The 25,609-nt window shown below is 48.2% G+C and overlaps 1 protein-coding gene across 1 annotated transcript in view; it reads left to right on the plus strand.

Moving 5' to 3' along the window:
- Positions 1-25,609, plus strand: part of CS (citrate synthase) — a 144,594-nt gene that overhangs the window by 72,291 nt on the left and 46,694 nt on the right. Inside the window, exons 7-9 of the mRNA XM_069230551.1 lie at positions 3,432-3,631; positions 11,046-11,175; positions 11,261-11,362. Coding sequence (XP_069086652.1) covers positions 3,432-3,631; positions 11,046-11,175; positions 11,261-11,362 — 432 coding nt within the window. The remainder of the gene's footprint in view (positions 1-3,431; positions 3,632-11,045; positions 11,176-11,260; positions 11,363-25,609) is intronic.

Below are 25,609 nucleotides of genomic sequence, written 5' to 3' on the forward strand. Positions count from 1 at the left end.
CCGCTGAGGGTCAAATTTCTGTGTGGGCTTGTGTCCCCCCCGGTGCCCTACAAAACCCCCCTGGTCTGCCCTCCGAAGACGCGGGTACTTACCTGCAAGCAGACCGGAACCGGGGCACCCCCTTCTCTCCATTCTAGCCTATGCGTTTTGGGCACCACTTTGAACTCTGCACCTGACCGGCCCTGAGCTGCTGGTGTGGTAACTTTGGGGTTGCTCTGAACCCCCAACGGTGGGCTACCTTGGACCAAGAACTGAACCCTGTAAGTGTCTTACTTACCTGGTAAAACTAACAAAAACTTACCTCCCCCAGGAACTGTGAAAATTGCACTAAGTGTCCACTTTTAAAGTAGCTATTTGTGAATAACTTGAAAAGTATACCTGCAATTGAAATGATTCAAAGTTCCTAATGTACTTACCTGCAATACCTTTCAAACAAGATATTACATGTTAAATTTGAACCTGTGGTTCTTAAAATAAACTAAGAAAAGATATTTTTCTATAACAAAACCTATTGGCTGGATTTGTCTCTGAGTGTGTGTACCTCATTTATTGTCTATGTACAACAAATGCTTAACACTACTCCTTGAATAAGCCTACTGCTCGACCACACTACCACAAAATAGAGCATTAGTATTATCTATTTTTACCACTATTTTACCTCTAAGGGGAACCCTTGGACTCTGTGCATGCTATTCCTTACTTTGAAATAGCACATACAGAGCCAACTTCCTACACAAGGTCATTGATAGCAGGCTGGGAGTACCTTCCCTGATGCCATGGAGTCAAGTCCCAACTGTCACAGGCGCCTATTGTGATTGTAGTGCCAGCTGTAGGTGAGCCAGATGCCACCATAGTCTGTCAGCCCTATAGCAGTGGGGATCATTGTCCGTTTGGATTGCCTGAACTTGTGGGTACTTCTAGAAGCAGTGGGATTGAAGGGAAGGCATATGCCTGTGGACAGTTTATCAAAATGGATTTCAGTCTGGTTGTGAGGTCTCAGCATTTTGTGTTTTCTGCTGTGGCAATCAGGCCAACCTGAAGTTTCCTATACTTTCAACTGCTTGCCAGAAAATGGCACAATAAAGTGGTTCACTTTCCATTTCTGGAAGCTTAGAAGATTAACTCCTGCCTGGTAGATATTTCTTGCCAGAACCTATGGCCAAATTGTCTCTGCTTCCCTTGACAGAACGTGGGATCTTCTCTTTTTAGTTAGTGCATTATTATGTTGGATGATGAGAAGACAGGCAGTTTCTAGTATTCTTAACAGTACAGTGTCCTTGTGCTTCAGGTTTTTTTACAGGCTATGCAGAGGCCACATTTTCCTTTGGCGTTTTGATCTAAGTAATTGTTTTAAAGAATGCTGTTTTCGATCAAATGTACTGAGTGCCTGATTTGACTGATTAGGTGTATTTTTCAAAACAACCAAAAAAAGATTGGATTTGGGAAATGTTGGCATTTATGAGCATGTTATAATTTACTTATGTTTTTTTATGGTGCTTATGAATGAGAGAAAATAATAGAGAATGCAGTGACCGAATAGGAAGTGATTGTATTGGGTGTTGTCAACTGGGAATGGGGGACAGTCTGTAAGTGGATTGAAACCTTGTAGGAAAGTGCCTCTTTTTGACATGGTCACCCCCACTTTTTGCCTGGTATTTGATGCAATTTTGACAAAGTGCACTGGGTTTATGCTAACCAAGTCCCCAATACCTGGTCTTTTTCCCACAAACTGCAATTTTCCTCAGTTGGCCATACCTTTGATACCCCTTTAAGTCCCTAGTAAAAACTGTAAACTTCGTACTTGTATAGCGCATTACTCACCTGTTAGGGTCTCAAGGCGCTGTACGCATACCGCTGTGGAACCCTTCCTGCCTTTTCTCTGTAAGGCGCCCACTCCTGGGCAACCCCTCAGGGTAGTTGTGGAGATTAAGCAAGCTATTGCCCAGAGTAACAGAGTGGGACCCATTAATTAGATTAGGCACTGAGGCAAGAATGATCTGGTCCAAGGGAATTGAGCCAAAGACCCGCTGAGGCGGGAATTGAACCCTGGTCCCGGGCCAGATCTCTGCATCAGTCTGCCGCTCTAACCACTGTGCCACACTTCTCCACTCCACTAGTAAATGGTACCCCTCTGGTACCTACAGCGTGGGTACCAAAGAGGGTCCCCAAGGGCTTCAGCATGTATTGTGACACCCTCGGACCCCTCACCTAGCACAGACAGACTGCCATTGCAGACTGCATGTCTTGGTGCAGCTAAAAGTAAAAACATGACATGGCACACAGCATGTGTGCCATGTCCCCTAACAGTGCATGCAATATATGTAAGTCACCCCCACAGCAGGCCTACAGCCCTAAGGCAGGGTGCATTATAATACATGTGAGGACGTATCTGCACGAGCAGATATGCCCCTGCTATGTCTTTGTCGATTCTCCGACATAGTGAGTGAATAGGGAAGCCATTTTGAGTACATGTGCTGGACAATGGTCAGTAAGTGTTCCCCAGCTACATGATGGCTCCACTAAAAATAGGGATGTTTGGTATCAAACACCTTGTATTAATAAACCCTCGCCGATTCCAGTGATTGATTTATTAATACATGCACCCAGGGGCACCTTAGAGGTGCACTGTGAAAACCTGCTGTCTGTCTGTGTGCTAGCTGACTAGTTCTAACTAGCCTGCGACCACCAAACACGTTTATAACCCCCAGGGGTGAGAGAAAGTCTTTGCTCTTGGGTGGACAGAAACAAAGCCTGGTATGGCAGAGGTGTTAGCACACCACTCCCAACAGGATTACCTGCAAATCTGCATTTCAAGGCAGGGGGATTCCAAGAAGCTGATCACCCTTAATATGTAGACCTGGCTTCCCTCAGAGGAGAGGATGCTGACCCATCCTCTACCCCTGGCCCCCATTTGTCACCTGGTCGTCAGAGAGGTGTGCCCGCCTATACTATACTGCTGTGTGTCGACTTTTGAAACCTGAAAGTATTTCTATTGCAAAACATACTTGCCTGATAGTATTGATTTTGGTGCATAAACATATATAAAGATATTTGTTACTTTTGTAATTTGGTGTGGACCTCCTTATTAAGTCGTGTCTCATTTGACTGGGTGCGTGTGTATTTGTAGAGGAGTAACACTCCTCTCTGATAAGCCTAAGGCAGCTCGACCACACTACCCTCTTAGAGAGCACTTTGGGATTGTTAGAGCAACCCGTGCCCACTAGTAAGGGAACCCCTGCACTTTTTGCATGTTACACCTCATTTGATATACTATGTAAAGAGACAGCTTCCTACAAACCTGTAACAATGTTTTCATCTTTTTAACAGCAGTTACATTTCTAATGAAATAATATATAGCTGGTATTTCAAAGTTACTTAAATATGATGTTTTTGTTAAACACCTGGATTCCTTGCCTGTTCTCTATTCATAGTTGATTTACGAGGACTCTATGGATCTGATTGCCAAGCTGCCATGCATTGCTGCTAAGATCTACCGTAATCTGTACCGGGAGGGGAGTGGAATTGGTGCCATTGACTCCAACCTTGACTGGTCACACAACTTCACCAATATGTTGGGTTACACCGAATCAGAGTTCACAGAGCTGATGAGACTATACCTCACAATCCACAGGTAAGTGTCCTCTACATCACTATTCCTGCACACGCATCTGCCATCTTTGACACCATATCTTTTGGCACTGTACTCTGCAGCTTTACTTGTAACCTTCATCTTTCTTGTTCTGGTCAAAATTGGTAAGTGCCAGTATTAGACCAAGTCATTGATTAAATTCCATGAGATTTGGGACCACCTTTCTTCAGAAGCCCATAGCTATTAATCATGAAGTAAGTCACACAGATGGTGTAGTGTTCTTTCCATTTTGAATTTCTGGAGAATCGATTTTATTTTATATTTTTAGGTTGAACTTACCAGATAGCCCAAGCTGTCTGGTTGCAAAATACCTATTGGCAGCTTACTAGATCTTACAGTGTGCTTAAAGCCCGCCCATTGCTTACCATTATCACTCATTTGCTTGCTTCTCGTTCAGTGTCTTGTCTTGTCCATCTTGTCTTTTCCCCTGGAGCATAGCTTCTTTCCGTCTATCCTTCCACTGCTCACTTTTAGGGAGATACTTTTTTGCTTAAGCATTCCCCAAGAGTGAATGTGTTTTCTAGCTCTTTGCCTTGTGTACCCCCACCCCCAAACACACATACACCCTCCCCCAGTCTCCGTGTTGCTTTGTCAGTGACTCCTATTTTTATTAAACTTCAAAAATTCATATCTTGGTCTTGAAAATTACATAAAAATCTGAAGTACTTTTATAAATTGGTGTTGTTATTCCTTTGAGTGTGTGAGTTTCAATATTGATGCTGTGAGTACAACAAATGCTTTGCACTTCTCCAAGATTGCCCTAACTGCTCAACCAAGCTACCTTACAAATTTGAGCATTAGTTGATCTAGTTTTTATCCCCTGTAAACCAACGTGTGGTTGCCTGGACCCCTGCACAGTGTGCCTAGCTTTCCACACTACATAGAGGGCCAGCCTCCTACAGAGGCCATGCTGCATACATTTAACATGCTTTCGGCTCCCTGTGGTGCATTTTCAGGCCCTAGGGATCTGCAGGGACCAACACTCTGGTTACTGCTGGGGGAATCCATCCTCCATGCTGACTGAACCCTTTGGACCCGTTATGGGCTTTGTACATGCGCTGGTACGCACTTTGACCTCCTCAACAACCTACATAGTTCTCTCTCAACACTGAAACTGCTGCTGCCTGTGGAGGATCCGTTGTTTGTTTCAATATTTGACCCCCAACTTGAACATGATCCCGACTGATGTTGCACTATGAAATTACTGAAGTTCAACTGATCACCATACTGCCAGATTCTAATCCTATGCCCCTGCTAGTGGAGCTGCCAACAGAGGCCCCATTATGTTTTGGCTCTCATTCTGGTCAAAGCTCACCACCACCCAGAGATCATGTTGGTGGGGATGGGATTTTTACCCCCTTGATATAATTATTTCTGATAGGGACTTCAAACTGCAGATTCATCACCTTTTGAAAATTCCCCAGGCGTCAGACTGAATTGGGAATCTCTTAAGTAGTACATCTGCCTACCAGTAGGTGGCACGGTGCTGAGACTCCGTTCCACTCTTTAAATGACATGCAGGATTTTATAAGTGCCACTTGTGCATGCTGATGTCCGTTCCTTTCTTTCCATGCTACAGACATGGATCTTGAGCTATGTCTTGTCTCTGAGGCAGAAATGTTCAGTGTGCAAAGGAAATGTTAGTCTCCCAAGACAACACAATTCAAACTATGTAAGGACTGTCACAAACAAATGTCTTTGACAGATCTTCATCTGGTTTGCCTGTGGCCAAGCTACGACTCCTAAAACCTGCAGTGACTGCGTATTGATGAAACCGAAGGCCATACCAGACCGCGAGGAAAAACTGTTGCCAAGCACTGTAAGATTGTGACGAGTGGTCTAAGGTGAATACGATCCCAGTTCTGTTCCAGGAGTCATTCCAGAGGTTGGTCATCATCACGCTCCAAATGTTGGGTAATCCAAAATAAAAATACAAAAACTCCAGGGAGGACTTATCCCCGTCCTGCCACTGACATTCACCTGTGCAAGAGCGTCACCGTGCCTCTTGATGTTGCTCCTGAAATCAATCGACATTGGAGCTTATACCGCAGATTGTCCCAGCACAGCCTGGGTTTTTGGGGCTACCTGCAACACCAAGGCAGATCGTTCAGGAGGCCATGCTCTGACTGTTCAGATCCTTACCAAGGAGCAGAGAGGCCCTCCATCTGGAATACATCCAGGGAGTTTGCCTTCGGTGCCAGTTAGACCCTTTAAATCCACCACTGGGCCTCCTCTGGCTCCCGTTCCGACTCCAGCGCCACTGTCCATGCCAGTCCGCCGACTCCGTCGATGCTGAATGACAAGGTGCCCATTGAGCTCTCTGACTGTCTGCGCAACTATGACTTAGACCAAGACTCCGTTTTGCTTCCATTGAAGTGCCACCTACCCTAATAGACATGCCACCCCACCCCCAAGGAAGTACACATACGTTACATTCCATATATGGTATGGATTCATACAATGGTTATGATGGCAGTGTTAAAATAGAGCAAACTTGCCATGAAGAAAATTGTAATGATGACTGTAAGGAAATGCCTCCTTGGCATGGTTACCCCCTGACTTTTTGCCTTTGCTGATGCTAAGTTTTGATTTGAAAGTGTGCTGAGGCCTGCTAACCAGGCCCCAGCACCAGTGTTCTTTCCCTAACCTGTACTTTTGTTTTCACAATTGGCACACCCTGGCATCCAGGTAAGTCCCTTGTAACTGGTACCCCTGGTACCAAGGGCCCTGATGCCAGGGAAGGTCTCTAAGGGCTGCAGCATGTCTTATGCCACCCTGGGGACCCCTCACTCAGCACAGACACACTGCTTGCCAGCTTGTGTGTGCTGGTGAGGACAAAACGAGTAAGTCGACATGGCACTCCCCTCAGGGTGCCATGCCAACCTCACACTGCCTATGCAGTATAGATAAGTCACCCCTCTAGCAGGCCTTACAGCCCTAAGGCAGGGTGCACTATACCATAGGTGAGGGCACCAGTGCATGAGCACTGTGCCCCTACAATGTCTAAGCAAAACCTTAGACATTGTAAGTGCAGGGTAGCCATAAGTGTATATGGTCTGGGAGTCTGTCAAACACGGACTCCACAGCACCATAATGGCTACACTGAAAACTGGGAAGTTTGGTATCAAACTTCTCAGCACAATTAATGCACACTGATGCCAGTGTACATTTTATTGTAACATACACCCCAGAGGGCACCTTAGAGGTTCCCCCTGAAACCTTAACCAACTACCCGTGTAGGCTGACTTGTTTTAGCAGCCTGCCACACTCTAGACATGTTGCTGGCCACATGGGGAAGAGTGCCTTTGTCACTCTGTGGCTAGTAACAAAGCCTGTACTGGGGGGAGGTGCTTCACTCCTCCCCCTGCAGGAACTGTAACACCTGGCGGTGAGCCTCAAAGGCTCACCCCCTTTGTTACAGCACCACAGGGCACTCCAGCTAGTGGAGTTGCCCGCCCCCTCCAGCCATGGCTCCACTTTTAGCGGCAAGGCCGGAGGAGATAATGAGAATAACAAGGAGTCACTGGCCAGTCAGGACAGCCCCTAAGGTGTCCTGAGCTGAGGTGACTCTAACTTTTAGAAATCCTCCATCTTGCAGATGGAGGATTCCCCCAATAGCGATAGAAATGTGACCTCCTCCCCTTGGGAGGAGGCACAAAGAGGGTGTACCCACCCTCAGGGCTAGTAGCCATTGGCTACTAGCCCCCCAGACCTAAACACGCCCTTAAATTTAGTATTTAAGGGCTCCCCAGAACCTAGGAACTCAGATTCCTGCACCCTAAGAAGAAGAGGACTGCTAAGCTGAAAAACCCTGCAGAGAAGACGGAGACACCAACTGCTTTAGCGCCAGCTCTACCGGCCTGTCTCCCTCCCTTCTAAAGACACTGCTCCAGCGACGCTCTCCCCAGGGACCAGCGACCTCTGAATCCTCAGAGGACTGCCCTGCTCTAGAAGGACCAAGGAACTCCCGAGGACAGCGGCCCTGTTCACCCAAGACTGCAACTTTGTTTCCAAAGGAGCAACTTTAAAACAACTACATCTCCCGGCGGAAGCGTGAGACTTGCTACACTGCACCTGACGCCCCCGACTCGACTTGTGGAGAAACAACACTTCAGGGAGGACTCCCCGGCGACTGCGAGACCGTGAGTAGCCAGAGTTGCCCCCACAGCGACGCCTGCAGAGGGAATCCCGAGGTTCCCCCTGACCGCAACTGCCTGACTCCCAGAATCCGACGCCTGGTAAAGACTCTGCACCCGCAGCCCCCAGGACCTGAAAGATCGGAACTCCAGTGCGGGAGTGACCCCCAGGAGGCCCTCTCCCTTGCCCAGGTGGGTGGCTACCCCGAGGATCCCCCCCCCCCCTTGCCTGCATCGCTGAAGAGACCCCTTGGTCTCCCATTGATTTACTTTGGAAACCCGACGTGTTTGCACACTGCACCCGGCCGCCCCCGTGCTGCTGAGGGTGTACTTTCTGTGCTAACTTGTGCCCCCCCCCCGGTGCCCTACAAAACCCCCCTGGTCTGCCCTCCGAAGACGCGGGTACTTACCTGCTGGCAGACTGGAACCGGGGCACCCCCTTCCCTATTGAAGCCTGCTTTTTGGGCACAACTTTGACCTCTGCACCTGACCGGCCCTGAGCTGCTGGTGTGGTAACTTTGGGGTTGCTCTGAACTCCCAACGGTGGGCTACCTTGGACCCAAACTTGAACCCCGTAGGTGGTTTACTTACCTGCAAAAACTGACTAACTCTTACTCCCCCTAGGAACTGTGAAAATTGCACTGTCTAGTTTTAAAATAGCTATATGTGATTTATGTGAAGACTGTATATGCTATTTTGATGATTCAAAGTTCCTAAAGTACCTACCTGCAATACCTTTCATTTGAAGTATTACATGTAAATCTTGAACCTGTGGTTCTTAAAATAAACTAAGAAAATATATTTTTCTATACAAAAACCTATTGGCCTGGAATTGTCTGAGTGTGTGTTCCTCATTTATTGCCTGTGTGTGTACAACAAATGCTTAACACTACTCCTTTGATAAGCCTACTGCTCAACCACACTACCACAAAATAGAGCATTAGTATTATCTCTTTTTGCCACTATTACCTCTAAGGGGAACCCTTGGACTCTGTGCATACTATTCCTTACTTTGAAATAGTGCATACAGAGCCAACTTCCTACACCAGTGTTTTCCCACAGCCAGAGTCTGACCAGAAAAAATTCTTGAAACTCTGGATGTCAAAAGAGCACTCATATTACATTGCTAGGACTAAGCATTTCCAAAAGACAACCCCTTTGTTTATTTCTAAATCCAGCAGTGCACACTGATTAGTCAAATGTATACAGACTTGCTACAACAAAGCCAAAATACCTTTGCCAGTCTCTACCAGAGCCCACTCAAATCATAAGAAAGGGGCTTCTATGGCTTTTCTTGGTAAGATCATGGACAACCCCTCCCCCTTCCCACCTCCCAGCCCACCTCTACACTTTCACTAAACAATACTGTGTGGATGTATTAGCCCGACAACAAGTTATAATTGGCCAGGCTGTCTTACATACACTTTCCAGTCTTATGCATTATCCTAGGGCTAGCAACAGCTTATGGAAGCATTGCTTTACAGTATGTGCACAGAATGTGTATGTACAGCCATACATGCCACAAATGGAAAATGTAACTTTCTGTGTAAGCATCAGTTTGTGGCATATAGTGCTCTAGATTCACATGCGCCCACCCTCCTCCCCGAAAGCCCTTGGGTGATGCAGTCTTACTATTTTTCCCATTTTTTTTTAATGTCATGGTCTCCTTTCCTGTATCCTTATGCTCCATTTACATCCTCTCCCTCTGGGTGGAAAAACAATGTAATAATTGAGCCAATGCCTCATGGGTGGAGTCACAATACCTTGTGACTCGAAAGACAACTTCAGAGAAAAACAACTAGATGGCAGGAGTATGTAAAGCATGTGAATCTACAACACTACATGGCAGATGCTTCCAAGGTAAGTAACATTTTTGTTTCTGGATAATTTTGTAGATGCAGATAACTCACCCTCGCTGTTCTGTTGAGGGGCCTCTTTTTAACATCTGCACACTTGTACTTGACAAGTGATAAATTCTCCCCATCTGAGGATGCAGAAAGAGTCGAGCAAGAAACTGATGCCAGTGTGCAGGGTTGGCGCTTACATGCAGCACTGCTGTCATTTCCAGTATGATAAGATCACAAAGTAAAATGATGGACAGAGTGTTGAAACTTTTCACTCACAGATCTGGGTTTAAGCCATCGTTATTTTTCCTGCCACGTCACCCCAGTTCGGACCCAGCTATATGCAAATCAGTCTTTTCAGTATGGTGCCCCCTACCAGCGCACAGGAGCATTGCTAAAACATTTACTGATCCATTTAAGTGCCTGGGGTATTTTCTAGAGGTGAGGAATCTGTAGACTGTTTCACCCCCTTCCCCTGCCCCCCACCCCCAGAACTTCTTGTTGCTGGCTTATTAAACCAGTTGTGCTTCCCTTCCCCTGCTGTCTCCAACACCACCACAACCCCCCTCCAGTACCTGCAGTTTTCTTTTTTTTTGATTGGTGGTTTGTTGCTTTAAAAAATATATATTTTTGTATTGTCCCCTCCGAGTGGCACCTGTCTCAGTGGATTGATTGACCCAACCCCCATCACTTTTAATACAGTGGCCGACACTGTATGGCAGCGCCTAAAGCGATGGGCAAAGCCTATAGTTCCCAAAGGGGAGCCCTATTGGCTCAGACAATGCTTGTTGTAGAATGCTAATATTTCCTTGCATCAGTTTAATCCGTTTAAAAACATTTATGGAACACAGCCAGAGTCAGCCGAGGTGATACACACAATCCAGAATGGGACACTTGTGGATTGGTTTGCTGCTTGCCATCTGTCATGAACAGAGCCTCTATTGAAACCTTTGTAAGTTACATGCGTGATATGTCTTCTCTTGTTTAGAGCTCTGCACAGATCCTCTATTTAAAGGCTTCACTCTGGAGGTAATTATAAGATAGAAGTGAACCACTGAGCAGAAGTTTGAAGAATATATATTAGTTACTCGACAATATGTCCTGAATGAATTCAAGGCTAAGTTTGGAAGACTTCAGTGATATATTGAAACGTCTGTGTAAAACAGTCAGTTGGTTTGACTTGTCTGTTGTTTTTGCTGGAGGTGGACATTTGTGTTTAAAATTAGATGTGTGAAGTTGCTTGCTGGTGTCTTGTTCAGCAGTCCACCTCCTGCTTTGGTGCAGACATGGCTTCCAAACTGGATATAAGCTCTAGTAAGTTAAGAAGTTGCTGGTGAAATTATTTTCTGGCCCTAATCTGCTGTTGAGTGAATTCCTGTGACTGTCCATTAATCGTCCATGTGTCTTTCTCTGCAGTGATCATGAAGGTGGTAATGTGAGTGCCCATGCCAGTCACCTTGTAGGAAGCGCCTTGTCTGACCCATACCTGTCCTTCTCTGCAGCCATGAATGGGCTGGCAGGACCACTCCATGGTCTGGCAAATCAGGTATGCAAGTGTCCTAATAATTATAGTTAATTAACATAGCTTCTGGATAGTCCCTGGCCTTGAGCATGACATTCTTGTGTTACAGGAAGTGCTGGTGTGGCTAACCAACCTTCAGAAGGATCTAGGTGGAGAAGTGTCAGATGAAAAACTGAAAGAATTCATATGGAACACCCTCAACTCTGGCAGGGTAAGAGCTGACATACAAATGATTAGCATCAGATTTGAATCCTCCTGCAGTGTTTCTGTAAAGGGTTTATAAACCAGGGAGGAAATTCTCTGAAGCGTTAATCTATAATGGAATTTGAATCTGGATAAACTTGGCAGACTCATTCTAATTCAGCATTCAAATGTTGCACCTGCTTAAGTTCCCAGCATGCCATCAACAATTCACAAAACTGAGAAACAGGAAGAAAACCCATACGTTTCTCTTACACATAGGATTAAAATAGTCTCAACTCTGTAGTCGGGCAGGATCAAGGTTCTGTGTGAGAAAGGCATGTGTTGAAGCATTAATGAAAAAGGCAATGTATATATGTATATCGAAAAATTATCAGTGGAGGGCCAAAAATAGGTAGAATTACATCTAAGTGTTAAACACAATCAGTTTATTACCTCGTGTAGATGCTTAAACATATATATGAGTAAAGTAGCATGTTACAGTCTCGGGTGAATATAGGGCATTACTAAAAACAGAAGAGGGTTTGGGAGGACAAGACAAAGAAAACTCTAGATATACCAATTCCCATTTCCAAGTGTCACATTTACTAACAGCAGGTATCTTGTTCCTAATGGCCTGTGGGCACTGTGCCACATTTATAACAGAACAATACAGCCATTTGTTGAAATGAGAGGAATTTAAAGTGAGGGAATATGGCTTACTTGAAAGTAGAGAAAAACATTAAGACAATGTTTCATAGAAATATTTTTCTCAATTTGAAATTTCTCCCATTTAAAATAAATTACTATTTTTCAGTTATAAATGACAGTGTCTGCTGGGAGCAAGGGGCCTGCTGTTTGTAAATGCAGCACTTTGAAATCGGACAAAATTAAAATGAAGATTTAACTTAATCATTAACGTAACTTAATTTTAATTTTCTCCCATTTCAAAGCGTTCAGAAGCATCATTTTGTTCTCGCGCTCCAATATTGAGTTAAGAAATTTTTATTCTTCAGTGCTTCAGTTTTTCACCACTGTGTCCCAGCTTGGGTCATAAATCTGACTTGGGCCCTTTTACCTGCAGCCTCATACTAATAATGTAAAATAAACACAGCATTTCCTTTACTTTAAAAGTAAAATGTGACCCTGTGAATGAATGAATGAACTTAAACCATGCCAGACCACGCAGTTTGTCCCACCACAGAAGTGTGTACAGCATAAGTTAGCGATAGAGGCTGAAAAAGTATGTTTTCAGGTGTTTACGGAAAACATTCTCAGTTGATGTGTTTCTGAGATCTACGGATAAAAGTTTGCAGATCGACATCACACTCACAGAGAAGGATAAACCGCCTCGCCTGGGTATTTTAAAACGTGGAACTGTGATTAGTTGTGCTTTCCCTGATCGAAGGGCCCTGCCTGAAGAATGGAGTTGGATTCTTCTTTTCAGATAATGGAGTCCGACACCGTGCCGGACCCAGTAGGCAAGCAGTAAGGCTTTTAAAGTGATTCTTCTGGGGGTGTGTGGCCTGACCGGGAATGATGTAGGACACAGATCGTCCGAGCTCCTGCTTCCCTTGGGCCATAATGCAATCAGTAGCCTTCCTATGGCTGGAAGTCACACCCGGCGGTGCTGGCGCAATTCCTGTTCGGGGCGACGGTGGTCTGACCATCGCAGAAGATCTTCAACATCCACATGGCAGCCATGCGTTGTCCACTTTCAGCCCTGCAACGGACCGCTGTCTCATCTTGCCCCAACCTCCTCCAGAAGAAAGAGGCCTGCTTAGGAGAACGGGTGCACAGCAGCATTGGGGGCTCCAAACTCCCTGGTTGAGGAATGCCGAGTAGAGCCGATCAGGCTACTGAAACACCAGGGTGCTGTTCTCGCCGGCGGTCCCGACCTCTGCGGGGGTGACTTTCTGAAGGCCTTTATTCGGGCCTCTGGCAGCTGGGGCCCGAACTTTCCTCCTGCCTCGAATCATGGTGCCCACCATACCTCTATTGTGGCGCCTGGCCTGCGGGAGACCCCCGGCACCTGTACAGATGCCATGTGCTTGACTACCTGTGGACCTGCCAGACCTGGGCCTTGGATGCTCAGACTTTCACGTCGCAGTCCCCTGGTCTACGAGTCTGAAGACTTTTTGAGCCAACGGCACCCTCTGCAGGAGTCCACATACTGCTCCATTGACTGCCGGGTACTCCACGCCTCGATGCATCGTGGCCTTCACCACAGCTCTCCAGAGATCTCAGCAGCCCAGGGGACAGTCATAAAAGCTATTCCCACTGTCGAGCCATAAGGTGAGCGTCCTACCTCCCCCGGTTCGGGCTGTTTGCTGCGCAGAGCTGGGCCCTGGTGAGCCCTTTTGGTGAGCCAAGACCCTTCCCTCCTACTGAGTGTGTGGTGGGTTTGGAAGCCACTGCCTGCCTCATCCCCTACATACTAATGCAGGACCTTTTGTATTGCCAGAGAACATTCCTGACTCATGCTCAGACAGGGAGGGAACAATTCAGTACTTGCTTGGTCTGCAAGATGTGGATACTATGATAAAGCTTGCACCTCACGCACGTAAGCAGTATTTCTTTGCGTGGACCCCTGATAGCAGTTCCGAGGGCTAGTGCAACGGAGCACAGACTGAAACTGCCTGAACCTTGTGCCCTGGCGGGACCACCTGGCTTTAACCCTGTTGACATTGGGGGGGTGGGGAGAGGGGTTTAGCTCTATTGGCCGCTTTCTTCCCCCTTTTGTTTCTCCACTCTAAAAGGCAGTCACCCACCCCTGCTTTTGGCATCCACCCCAGGAGCCAGGAGGGGTACACTCCCCTGCCACCTCCTTCAGCCTCACAATGGCAACAGGGACCTGCTGGTGACCTCCCGTCTAGCACTCTTGGAGCCTGCGTGACTGCTGTCCTGCCTACTATGCCCAGGGGGGTAAGACCACTAGGGAACGTTCTGTGGTATCCCTTTGGGCCAAAACTATTGCAGCCTGACATGAGTGACATGGGGAGGGGAGGCTGGGGGGGAGTAGACCTAGTCTTTTGCAGCCATGCCGTACAGATCTTCCAAGGCCTGCCTGCGACTCTGAAGAAGAGGTGAGACTTTAAGCGTGTGAGCACTTGCATACTCAAGGACTTGAATATCAAAGGACTAACCCCTTTGGCCTGCTGTTCACCTGTAACGGAAAACCACACGTAGTTCACTCTCTTGCTGAAGCCAAGACAGTTCTTGACCTCCCAGGGGCCACAATCTTCGGCTGAGGGGATCTGATTCACAGAGACTATGCTCCCACACCAGTCATGAGCTGTCGCCGGCCCATTGAACATTTCTATCCTCAGCATGGCTCGTGGTCCAGAGCTTGGCCTTTTGGACAGTACCTGTGATTTACCCGATTTTCTTTTCAGGATTTGTTTATTCCATATGCTGCACCCTCATGCTCCCCCTGACCTCCTGCTCCCCACTGGGCTTTCCTCCATTCAGGGCAACACCTCTAAAGGGTCGGGCAATTCTCCTGGATCCTTTATGGAGAGGTTCACTAGGTTGGGCCCTTTTGGTTCGCTCTTAGCCCTCCCTACATTCACACCCTCCAAGCACCCCCCTCCCCCTTCATTAGATGCTTATCTTCAGAGCTGCCCGTGCCAGCCTCTAATACCTGATTTATCCTGAGATCTGGAGGAACCCTTCTCCATGGCCAAGTTCTCCAAAGCTCTTAAGCTTCCCAAGGACAAATCCCCAGGCCCAGGAGGCCTTACTCCGGCCTTTTATATGGTCTTCTTGCCACAACTCCAAGACAAGTTGCTTAAGCTTTGTTGTTCACCCACGCCTCGGGCCTTACACCCACTATGTCTTACGCAGAAATCTCACTCATTCCCAAGCCTGGTAAAAATCCGAAACTCTGTTCTTATAGTCTAATAGTCCTACTAAACACTGATGCCAAACTCTGTACCAAAATGCAGACCAACTGCTTGGAAGCTGTAAGGAAATGCCTCCTTGGCATGGTTACCCCCTGACTTTTTGCCTTTGCTGATGCTATGTTTTGAATTGAAAGTGTGCTGAGGCCTGCTAACCAGGCCCCAGCACCACTGTTCTTTCCCTAACCTGTACTTTTCCACAATTGGCACACCCTGGCATCCAGGTAAGTCCCTTGTAACTGGTACCCCTGGTACCAAGGGCCCTGATGCCAGGGAAGGTCTCTAAGGGCTGCAGCATATCTTATGCCACCCTGGGGACCCCTCACTCAGCACAGAAACACTGCTTGTCAGCTTGTGTGTGCTGGTGAGAACAAAAACGAGTAAGTCGACATGGCACTCCCCTCAGGGTGCCATGCCAACCTCACACTGCCTATGCAGTATAGATAAGTCACCCCTCTAGTAGGCCTTGCAGCCCTAAGGCAGGGTGCACTATACCATAGGTGAGGGCACCAGTACATGAGTACTGTGCCCCTACAGTGTCTAAGCCAAACCTTAGACATTGTAAGTGCAGGGTAGCCATAAGAGTATATGGTCTGGGAGTCTGTCAAACACGGACTCCACAGCACCATAATGGCTACACTGAAAACTGGGAAGTTTGGTATCAAACTTCTCAGCACAACCGAGACATGTTGCTGGCCCCATGGGGAGAGTGCCTTTGTCACTCTGAGGCCAGTAACAAAGCCTGCACTGGGTGGAGATGCTAACACCTCCCCCAGGCAGGAGCTGTCACACCTGGCGGTGAGCCTCAAAGGCTCACCCCTTTGTGCCAGCACCGCAGGACACTCCAGCTAGTGGAGTTGCCCGCCCCCTCCGGCCACGGCCCCCACTTTTGGCGGCAAGGCCGGAGGAAATAATGAGAATAACAAGGAGGAGTCACTGGCCAGTCAGGACAGCCCCTAAGGTGTCCTGAGCTGAAGTGACTCTAACTTTTAGAACTCCTCAATCTTGCAGATGGAGGATTCCCCAATAGGATTAGGGATGTGACCCCCTCCCCTTGGGAGGAGGCACAAAGAGGGTGTACCCACCCTCAGGGCTAGTAGTCATTGGCTACTAACCCCCCCAGACCTAAACACGCCCTTAAATTTAGTATTTAAGGGCTCCCCTGAACCTAAGAATTTAGATTCCTGAAACTACAAGAAGAAGAAGACTGCCGAGCTGAAAAACCCCTGCAGAGGAAGAACAGAAGACACCAACTGCTTTGGCCCCAGTCCTACCGGCCTGTCTCCTGCCTTCCAAAGAAACCTGCTCCAGCGACGCTTTCCAAGGGACTAGCGACCTCTGAATCCTCTGAGGACTGCCCTACTTCACGAAAGACAAGAAACTCCAGAGGACAGCGGCACTGCTCCAAAAGAACTGCAACTTTGTTTCAAGGAGCAGATTTAAAGACCCCTGCAACTCCCCGCAAGAAGCGTGAGACTTGCAACACTGCACCCGGCGACCCCGACTCGACTGGTGGAGAACCAACACCTCAGGGAGGACCCTCCGGCGACTCCGAGACCGTGAGTAACCAAAGTTGTCCCCCCTGAGCCCCCACAGCGACGCCTGAGGGGGGAAATCACCCTCCAAGTCACTATCATCATCCTCTGTGTTGCCATCCTCAGAGGGGTTGGCTCTTTCAAACTCTGCCAAAAGCTCCTGGAGCTGTAGTTTGGAAGGTCTGGGGCCCATTACTTTTAGAAGCATAATGTCTAGTGCAGAGATGAATGTGGTGGAACTCGACACCACACCTTACCTCCATCTTAAGATGAGGGAGCTAAGGTCACTCTGTACACTAAAGAAAATAGTAATGGGCCCCAGACCTTCCAAACTACAGCTCCAGGAGCTTTTGGCAGAGTTTGAAAGAGCCAACCCCTCTGAGGATGGCAACAGAGGATGATGATAGTGACTTGGAGGGTGATTCCCCCCTACCAGTCCTATCTAGGGAAGACAGGGCCTCTCAAGCCCTGACTCCACAAATCATAGTCAGAGATGCTGGTTCCCTCACAGGAGGGACCAACCTCTCTGAAATCACTGAGGACAACTCCAGTGAAGAGGACATCCAGTTAGCCAGGATGGCCAAAAGATTGGCTTTGGAAAGACAGATCCTAGCCATAGAAAGGGAAAGACCAGAGATGGGCCTAGGACCCATCAATGGTGGCAGCAACATAAATAGGGTCAGAGATTCTCCTGACATGTTGAAAATCCCTAAAGGGATTGTAACTAAATATGAAGATGGTGATGACATCACCAAATGGTTCACAGCTTTTGAGAGGGCTTGTGTAACCAGAAAAGTGAACAAATCTCACTGGGGTGCTCTCCTTTGGGAAATGTTCACAGGAAAGTGTAGGGATAGACTCCTCACACTCGCTGGAAAAGATGCAGAATCTTATGACCTCATGAAGGGTACCCTGATTGAGGGCTTTGGATTCTCCACTGAGGAGTATAGGATTAGATTCAGGGGGGCTCAAAAATCCTCGAGCCAGACCTGGGTTGACTTTGTAGACTACTCAGTAAAAACACTAGATGGTTGGATTCAAGGCAGTGGTGTAAGTAATTATGATGGGCTGTACAATTTATTTGTGAAAGAACACCTATTAAGTAATTGTTTCAATGATAAACTGCATCAGCATCTGGTAGACCTAGGACCAATTTCTCCCCAAGAATTGGGAAAGAAGGCGGACCATTGGGTCAAGACTAGGGTGTCCAAAACTTCCACAGGGGGTGACCAAAAGAAAGGGGTCACAAAACCTCCCCAGGGGAAAGGTGGTGAGACAGCCAAAACCAAAAATAGTAAAGAGTCTTCTACAGGCCCCCAAAAACCTGCACAGGAGGGTGGGCCCAGAGCCTCTTCACAAAACAATTCTGGGTACAAGGGTAAAAACTTTGATCCCAAAAAGGCCTGGTGTCGTAGCTGTAGTCAGCCTGGACACCAAACTGGAGACAAGGCCTGTCCCAAGAAAGATACCACTTCTAACTCCACTCCAGCTAAAACTGGAATGACCAGTCTCCAAGTGGGATCAACAGTGTGCCCAGAGCAAATCAGGTGTCACACTGAAGCTACATTAGTCTCTGAGGGTGGGGTGGATTTAGCCACACTGGCTGCCTGGCCCCCTAACATGCAAAAATACAGGCAGCAGCTCTTAATTAATGGGACAAGTGTAGAGGGCCTGAGGGATACAGGTGCCAGTGTCTCACTATGGTGACAGAGAAACTGGTTTCCCCTGGCCAATACCTGGCTGGATAAACTTATCCAGTCACCAACGCTGACAATCAGACTAAAGTACATCCCATGGCAATGGTAACTTTAGAGTGGGGAGGGGTCAATGGCCTGAAACAGGTGGTGGTCTCCTCAAATATCCCAGTAGACTGTTTGCTTGGATATGACCTGGAGTCCTCAGCATGGGCTGAGGTAGAACTGAAAACCCATGCAGCCATGCTGGGTATCTCTGAACTGGTGTGTGTCAAGACAAGGGCACAGTGCAAGGCACAGGGTGAAAAAGTAGAGCTGGAGTCTGGAAGAAAGGCCCAGCCTACCAAGAGAAAAGGAAAGTCAGCTGGGAAACCAGCTGCAACACAACAAGAAAAAGAGAGCCTCTCTTCTCAGGAAGAAGTTCTGCCCTCTGAGGGAACTGAGCCTATGGAGCTGGAACCTTATCAGGTTGAGCTCTTGGGCCCAGGGGGACCCTCAAGGGAAGAGTTGTGTAAGGGACAAGAAACCTGTCCCTCTCTTGAAGGCCTTAGGCAGCAAGCTGCTGAAGAGTCCAAAGGCAAGAAAAATGGAACACACAGGGTCTATTGGGAAGATGGACTCCTGTACACTGAGGCAAGAGATCCCAAACCCGGTGCCACTAGGAGAGTGGTAGTGCCTCAGGGGTTCAGAGAGTTTATTCTGACCTTAGCCCATGATATTCCCCTTGCTGGGCATTTGGGACAAACCAAGACGTGGGAGAGACTAATCAACCACTTCTACTGGCCCAACATGTCCCAGAAGGTTAAGGAGTTTTGCACCTCCTGTCCCACCTGTCAAGCCAGTGGTAAGACAGGTGGACATCCAAAGGCCCCCCTCATTCCACTTCCAGTGGTGGGGGTCCCCTTTGAAAGAGTGGGTGTGGACATAGTGGGTCCACTGGAACCTCCCACAGCCTCAGGAAATATGTAATTCCTAGAAGTAGTGGATCATGCTACTAGGTATCCTGAAGCTATTCCCCTTAGGTCGACTACTGCCCCTGCAGTAGCCAAGGCTCTCATTGGTATCTTTACCAGAGTGGGCTTCCCTAAGGAGGTGGTGTCTGACAGAGGTACCAACTTCATGTCAGCATACCTAAAACACATGTGGAATGAATGTGGAGTGACTTATAAATTCACTACACCATATCATCCACAAACTAATGGCCTTGTTGAGAGATTCAACAAGACATTAAAGGGCATGATCATGGGGCTCCCAGAAAAACTCAAAAGGAGATGGGATGTCCTCCTGCCATGTCTGCTTTTCGCTTACATAGAGGTGCCTCAGAAGGGAGTAGGGTTCTCACCCTTTGAACTTCTGTTTGGCCACCCTGTAAGGGGACCACTAGCTCTTGTGAAAGAAGGCTGGGAGAGACCTCTTCATGAGCCTAAACAAGACATAGTGGACTATGTACTTGGCCTTCGCTCAAGGATGGCAGAGTGCATGGAAAAGGCAAACAAAAACCTTGAGGCCAGCCAACAGCTCCAGAAGTGTTGGTATGACCAAAAGGCTGCACTGGTTGAATTTCAACCAGGACAGAAAGTCTGGGTTTTGGAGCCTGTGGCTCCCAGGGCACTTCAGGACAAATGGAGTGGCCCTTACCCAGTGCTAGAGAGGAAGAGTCAGGTCACCTATCTGATAGACCTGGGCACAAGCAGGAGCCCCAAGAGGGTGATCCATGTGAACCGCCTTAAGCTCTTCCATGACAGGGCTGATGTAAATCTGTTAATGGTAACAGATGAGGATCAGGAAGCTGAGAGTGAGCCTCTCCCTGATCTTCTGTCATCAGACCCTAAAGATGGCTCAGTAGATGGAGTGATCTATTCAGACACCCTCTCTGGCCAACAGCAAGCTGACTGTAGGAAGGTCCTACAACAGTTTGAGCTCTTTTCCCTAACCCCTGGTCAGACACACCTGTGTACCCATGATGTGGACACAGGAGACAGCATGCCTGTCAAAAACAAAATATTCCGACAGTCTGATCAAGTTAAGGAAAGCATCAAGGTGGAAGTCCACAAGATGCTGGAATTGGGAGTAATTGAGTACTCTGACAGCCCCTGGGCTAGCCCAGTGGTCTTAGTCCCCAAACCTCACACCAAAGAAGGAAAGAGAGAGATGAGGTTTTGTGTGGACTACAGAGGCCTTAATTCTGTCACCAAGACAGATGCCCATCCCATTCCTAGAGCTGATGAGCTGATTGATAAATTAGGGGCTGCCAAATTCTTAAGTACCTTTGACTTAACAGCAGGGTACTGGCAAATCAAAATGGCCCCTGGAGCAAAAGAAAAGACGGCATTCTCCACACCTGATGGGCATTATCAGTTCACTGTTATGCCCTTTGGTTTAAAGAATGCCCCTGCCACCTTCCAAAGGTTGGTGAATCAAGTCCTTGCTGGCTTGGAGTCCTTCAGTGCAGCTTATCTTGACGATATTGCTGTCTTTAGCTCCAACTGGCAGGATCACCTGGTCCACCTGAAGAAGGTTTTGAAGGCTCTGCAATCAGCAGGCCTCTCTATCAAGGCATCCAAATGCCAGATAGGGCAGGGAACTGTGGTTTACTTGGGACACCTTGTAGGTGGAGACCAAGTTCAGCCACTCCAGCCTAAGATCCAGACTATTCTGGACTGGGCAGCTCCAAAAACCCAGACTCAAGTCAGGGCATTCCTTGGCTTGACTGGGTACTATAGGAGGTTTGTGAAGGGATATGGATCCATTGTGACAGCCCTCACAGAACTCACCTCCAAGAAAATGCCAAAGAAAGTAAACTGGACTGTAGAATGCCGACAGGCCTTTGACACCCTGAAACAAGCTATGTGCACAGCACCAGTTATAAAAGCTCCAGATTACTCCAAGCAGTTCATTGTGCAGACAGATGCCTCTGAACATGGGATAGGGGCAGTTTTGTCCCAAACAAATGATGATGGCCTTGACCAGCCTGTTGCTTTCATTAGCAGGAGGTTACTCCCCAGGGAGCAGCGTTGGAGTGCCATTGAGAGGGAGGCCTTTGCTGTGGTTTGGTCCCTGAAGAAGTTGAGACCATACCTCTTTGGTACTCACTTCCTAGTTCAGACTGACCACAGACCTCTCAGATGGCTGATGCAAATGAAAGGTGAAAATCCAAAACTGTTGAGGTGGTCCATCTCCCTCCAGGGAATGGACTTTATAGTGGAACACAGACCTGGGACTGCCCATGCCAATGCAGATGGCCTTTCCAGGTTCTTCCACTTAGAAAATGAAGACTCTCTTGGGAAAGGTTAGTCTCATCCTCTTTCGTTTGGGGGGGGGGGGGGGAGGGGGTTGTGTAAGGAAATGCCTCCTTGGCATGGTTACCCCCTGACTTTTTGCCTTTGCTGATGCTATGTTTTGAATTGAAAGTGTGCTGAGGCCTGCTAACCAGGCCCCAGCATCAGTGTTCTTTCCCTAACCTGTACTTTTGATTCCACAATTGGAACACCCTGGCATCCAGGTAAGTCCCTTGTAACTGGTACCCCTGGTACCAAGGGCCCTGATGCCAGGGAAGGTCTCTAAGGGCTGCAGCATATCTTATGCCACCCTGGGGACCCCTCACTCAGCACAGACACACTGCTTGTCAGCTTGTGTGTGCTGGTGAGAACAAAAACGAGTAAGTCGACATGGCACTCCCCTCAGGGTGCCATGTCAACCTCACACTGCCTATGCAGTATAGATAAGTCACCCCTCTAGTAGGCCTTACAGCCCTAAGGCAGGGTGCACTATACCATAGGTGAGGGCACCAGTACATGAGTACTGTGCCCCTACAGTGTCTAAGCCAAACCTTAGACATTGTAAGTGCAGGGTAGCCATAAGAGTATATGGTCTGGGAGTCTGTCAAACACGGACTCCACAGCACCATAATGGCTACACTGAAAACTGGGAAGTTTGGTATCAAACTTCTCAGCACAATAAATGCACACTGATGCCAGTGTACATTTTATTGTGAAATACACCCCAGAGGGCACCTTAGAGGTGCCCCCTGAAACCTTAACCGACTATCTGTGTAGGCTGACTAGTTCCAGCAGCCTGCCACAACCGAGACATGTTGCTGGCCCCATGGGGAGAGTGCCTTTGTCACTCTGAGGCCAGTAACAAAGCCTGCACTGGGTGGAGATGCTAACACCTCCCCCAGGCAGGAGCTGTCACACCTGGCGGTGAGCCTCAAAGGCTCACCCCTTTGTGCCAGCACCGCAGGACACTCCAGCTAGTGGAGTTGCCCGCCCCCTCTGGCCACGGCCCCCACTTTTGGCAGCAAGGCCGGAGGAAATAATGAGAATAACAAGGAGGAGTCACTGGACAGCCCCTAAGGTGTCCTGAGCTGGAGTGACTCTAACTTTTAGAAATCCTCCATCTTGCAGATGGAGGATTCCCCAATAGGATTAGGGATGTGACCCCCTCCCCTTGGGAGGAGGCACAAAGAGGGTGTACCCACCCTCAGGGCTAGTAGCCATTGGCTACTAACCCCCCCAGACCTAAACACGCCCTTAAATTTAGTATTTAAGGGCTCCCCTGAGCCTAAGAATTTAGATTCCTGAAACTACAAGAAGAAGACGACTGCCGAGCTGAAAAACCCCTGCAGAGGAAGAACAGAAGACACCAACTGCTTTGGCCCCAGTCCTACCGGCCTGTCTCCTGCCTTCCAAAGAAACCTGCTCCAGCGACGCTTTCCAAGGGACCAGCGACCTCTGAATCCTCTGAGGACTGCCCTGCTTCACGAAAGACAAGAAACTCCCGAGGACAGCGGCACTGCTCCAAAAGAACTGCAACTTTGTTTCAAGGAGCAGATTTAAAGACCCCTGCAACTCCCCGCAAGAAGCGTGAGACTTGCAACACTGCACCCGGCGACCCCGACTCGACTGGTGGAGAACCAACACCTCAGGGAGGACCCTCCGGCGACTCCGAGACCGTGAGTAACCAAAGTGGTCACCCCTGAGCCCCCACAGCGACGCCTGCAGAGGGAATCCCGAGGCTCCCCCTGACCGCGACTGCCTGAACTCCATTTCCCGACGGCTGGAAAAGACCCTGCACCCGCAGCCCCCCGCACCTAAAGGAACAGAACTCCTGTGCAGGAGTGACCCCCAGGAGGCCCTCTCCCTTGCCCAGGTGGTGGCTACCCCGAGGAGCCCCCCCCTTGCCTGCCTGCACCGCTGAAGAGATCCCTTGATCTCATTGAAATCTACAGAGAACCCGACGCTTGTTTGCACACTGCACCCGGCCGCCCCCGCGCTGCTGAGGGTGTACTTTCTGTGTGGACTTGTGTCCCCCCCGGTGCCCTACAAAACCCCCCTGGTCTGCCCTCCGAAGACGCGGGTACTTACCTGCTGGCAGACCGGAACCGGGGCACCCCCTTCTCTCCATTGAAGCCTATGCGTTTTGGGCACCTCTTTGACCCCTGCACCTGACCGGCCGTGAGCTGCTGGTGTGGTAACTTTGGGGTTGCTCTGAACCCCCAACGGTGGGCTACCTTGGACCCAAACCTGAGACTTGTAAGTGATTTACTTACCTGACAAAACTTACAAAAACTTACCTCCCCCAGGAACTGTGAAAATTGCACTAAGTGTCCACTTTTAAAACAGCTTATTGTGTTTTATGTAAAAAGTATACATGCTAATGTAATGATTCAAAGTTCCTAAAGTACTTACCTGCAATACCTTTCAAATGAGATATTACATGTAGAATTTGAACCTGTGGTTCTTAAAATAAAGTAAGAAAAGATATTTTTCTATAACAAAACCTATTGGCTGGATTTGTCTCTGAGTGTGTGTTCTTCATTTATTGCCTGTGTGTATGTACAACAAATGCTTAACACTACTCCTTTGATAAGCCTACTGCTCGACCACACTACCACAAAATAGAGCATTAGTATTATCTCTTTTTGCCACTATCTTACCTCTAAGGGGAACCCTTGGACTCTGTGCATACTATTCCTTACTTTGAAATAGTGCATACAGAGCCAACTTCCTACAGAAGCTCTCCTACCTGGCTTAATAAACCCCAACCAGGTCGCCACTATACACCCTAGACTGGTTTTAGACAATGTTCGACTTTCCCATCTAGTTGAAAAAGCCCACTGACATACTGACCCAACTCTTCTGCTCTCCCACGACACCAAGAAGGCTTTTGACAGTGAGTTGGACCTTTTTACGATTGGTACTCCAGAAAATAGAGCTAGGCCCCACTGTGACCAGTAGGATTATGGCGTCCTATTTGGCGCCCAACTCCTCCATTCGCAGTCGGCAATCCTCTGACATGAGGGGTATGCCTTTTTTGGGGACAGGACCACAAAGTACTCCTGTCAGAACCAGACACCTCCCTCTCTGCAGTGGTTCAGGCCCTCCAAACATACAAGCAAGTTTCTGGGTAAAAGGTTAATCTGGCCAAGTCAGAAACGCTCAACCTTACAGGTCTGCAACAACACCACCACTTGCAAGCACTTACTCCCTTCCAATGGTCTTCACACTCAACACAGTACCTAGGCTTTACTATCACTCACTCTTTAGCCATGAGGAGGTGGGCTAATTGGCCAGGCTACCGCAAAGTAATACTTAAAGACCTTATCCGCTGGAGACCACTTCCAGTATCCAGGTTGGGCTGTATTACCATAGTGAAAATGAACATCCTCCCCCCTCTTCTATATTTTTTTTCAGTCACTGCCTACTCCTTTCCCCTCAGAAGACATTAAACGAATACAAGAGGACCTTCGCTCCTTCATTTGGAAGGGGAAACGTTCTTGCATTTTACACTACACTTCTTATGCTCCCAGGAAACCAGGAAAGTTTGGCCTGTCACAACCTTCAGGACTCCTACTGGACTGACCACCTACCGTTTATCTCTGAGTGGGTCTTGCGAGAGAGCCTAAAAACACCGGTGCATATGGGCCGGGCTGTTGCCTGTCGACCACTCTTGGATCTTGCTTGGCTCCCACAGCATCATCGCCCTTGCAGTGCTTACGTAGCCACCCCAACGCACACAGCACTGGAGATATGGGACAAATTGGCTCTTGGAAAGGGGTCTGACAACGTTCCCATCTCCAAACACCCCAATTGCTCGTAACCCCGACTTTACTCCTGCTCTTCCTCAGGACTCCTTCCCAGACTGG

This window comes from Pleurodeles waltl, chromosome 4_2 (assembly GCF_031143425.1).
Source record: "Pleurodeles waltl isolate 20211129_DDA chromosome 4_2, aPleWal1.hap1.20221129, whole genome shotgun sequence".
NCBI classification, from domain to species: domain Eukaryota; kingdom Metazoa; phylum Chordata; class Amphibia; order Caudata; family Salamandridae; genus Pleurodeles; species Pleurodeles waltl.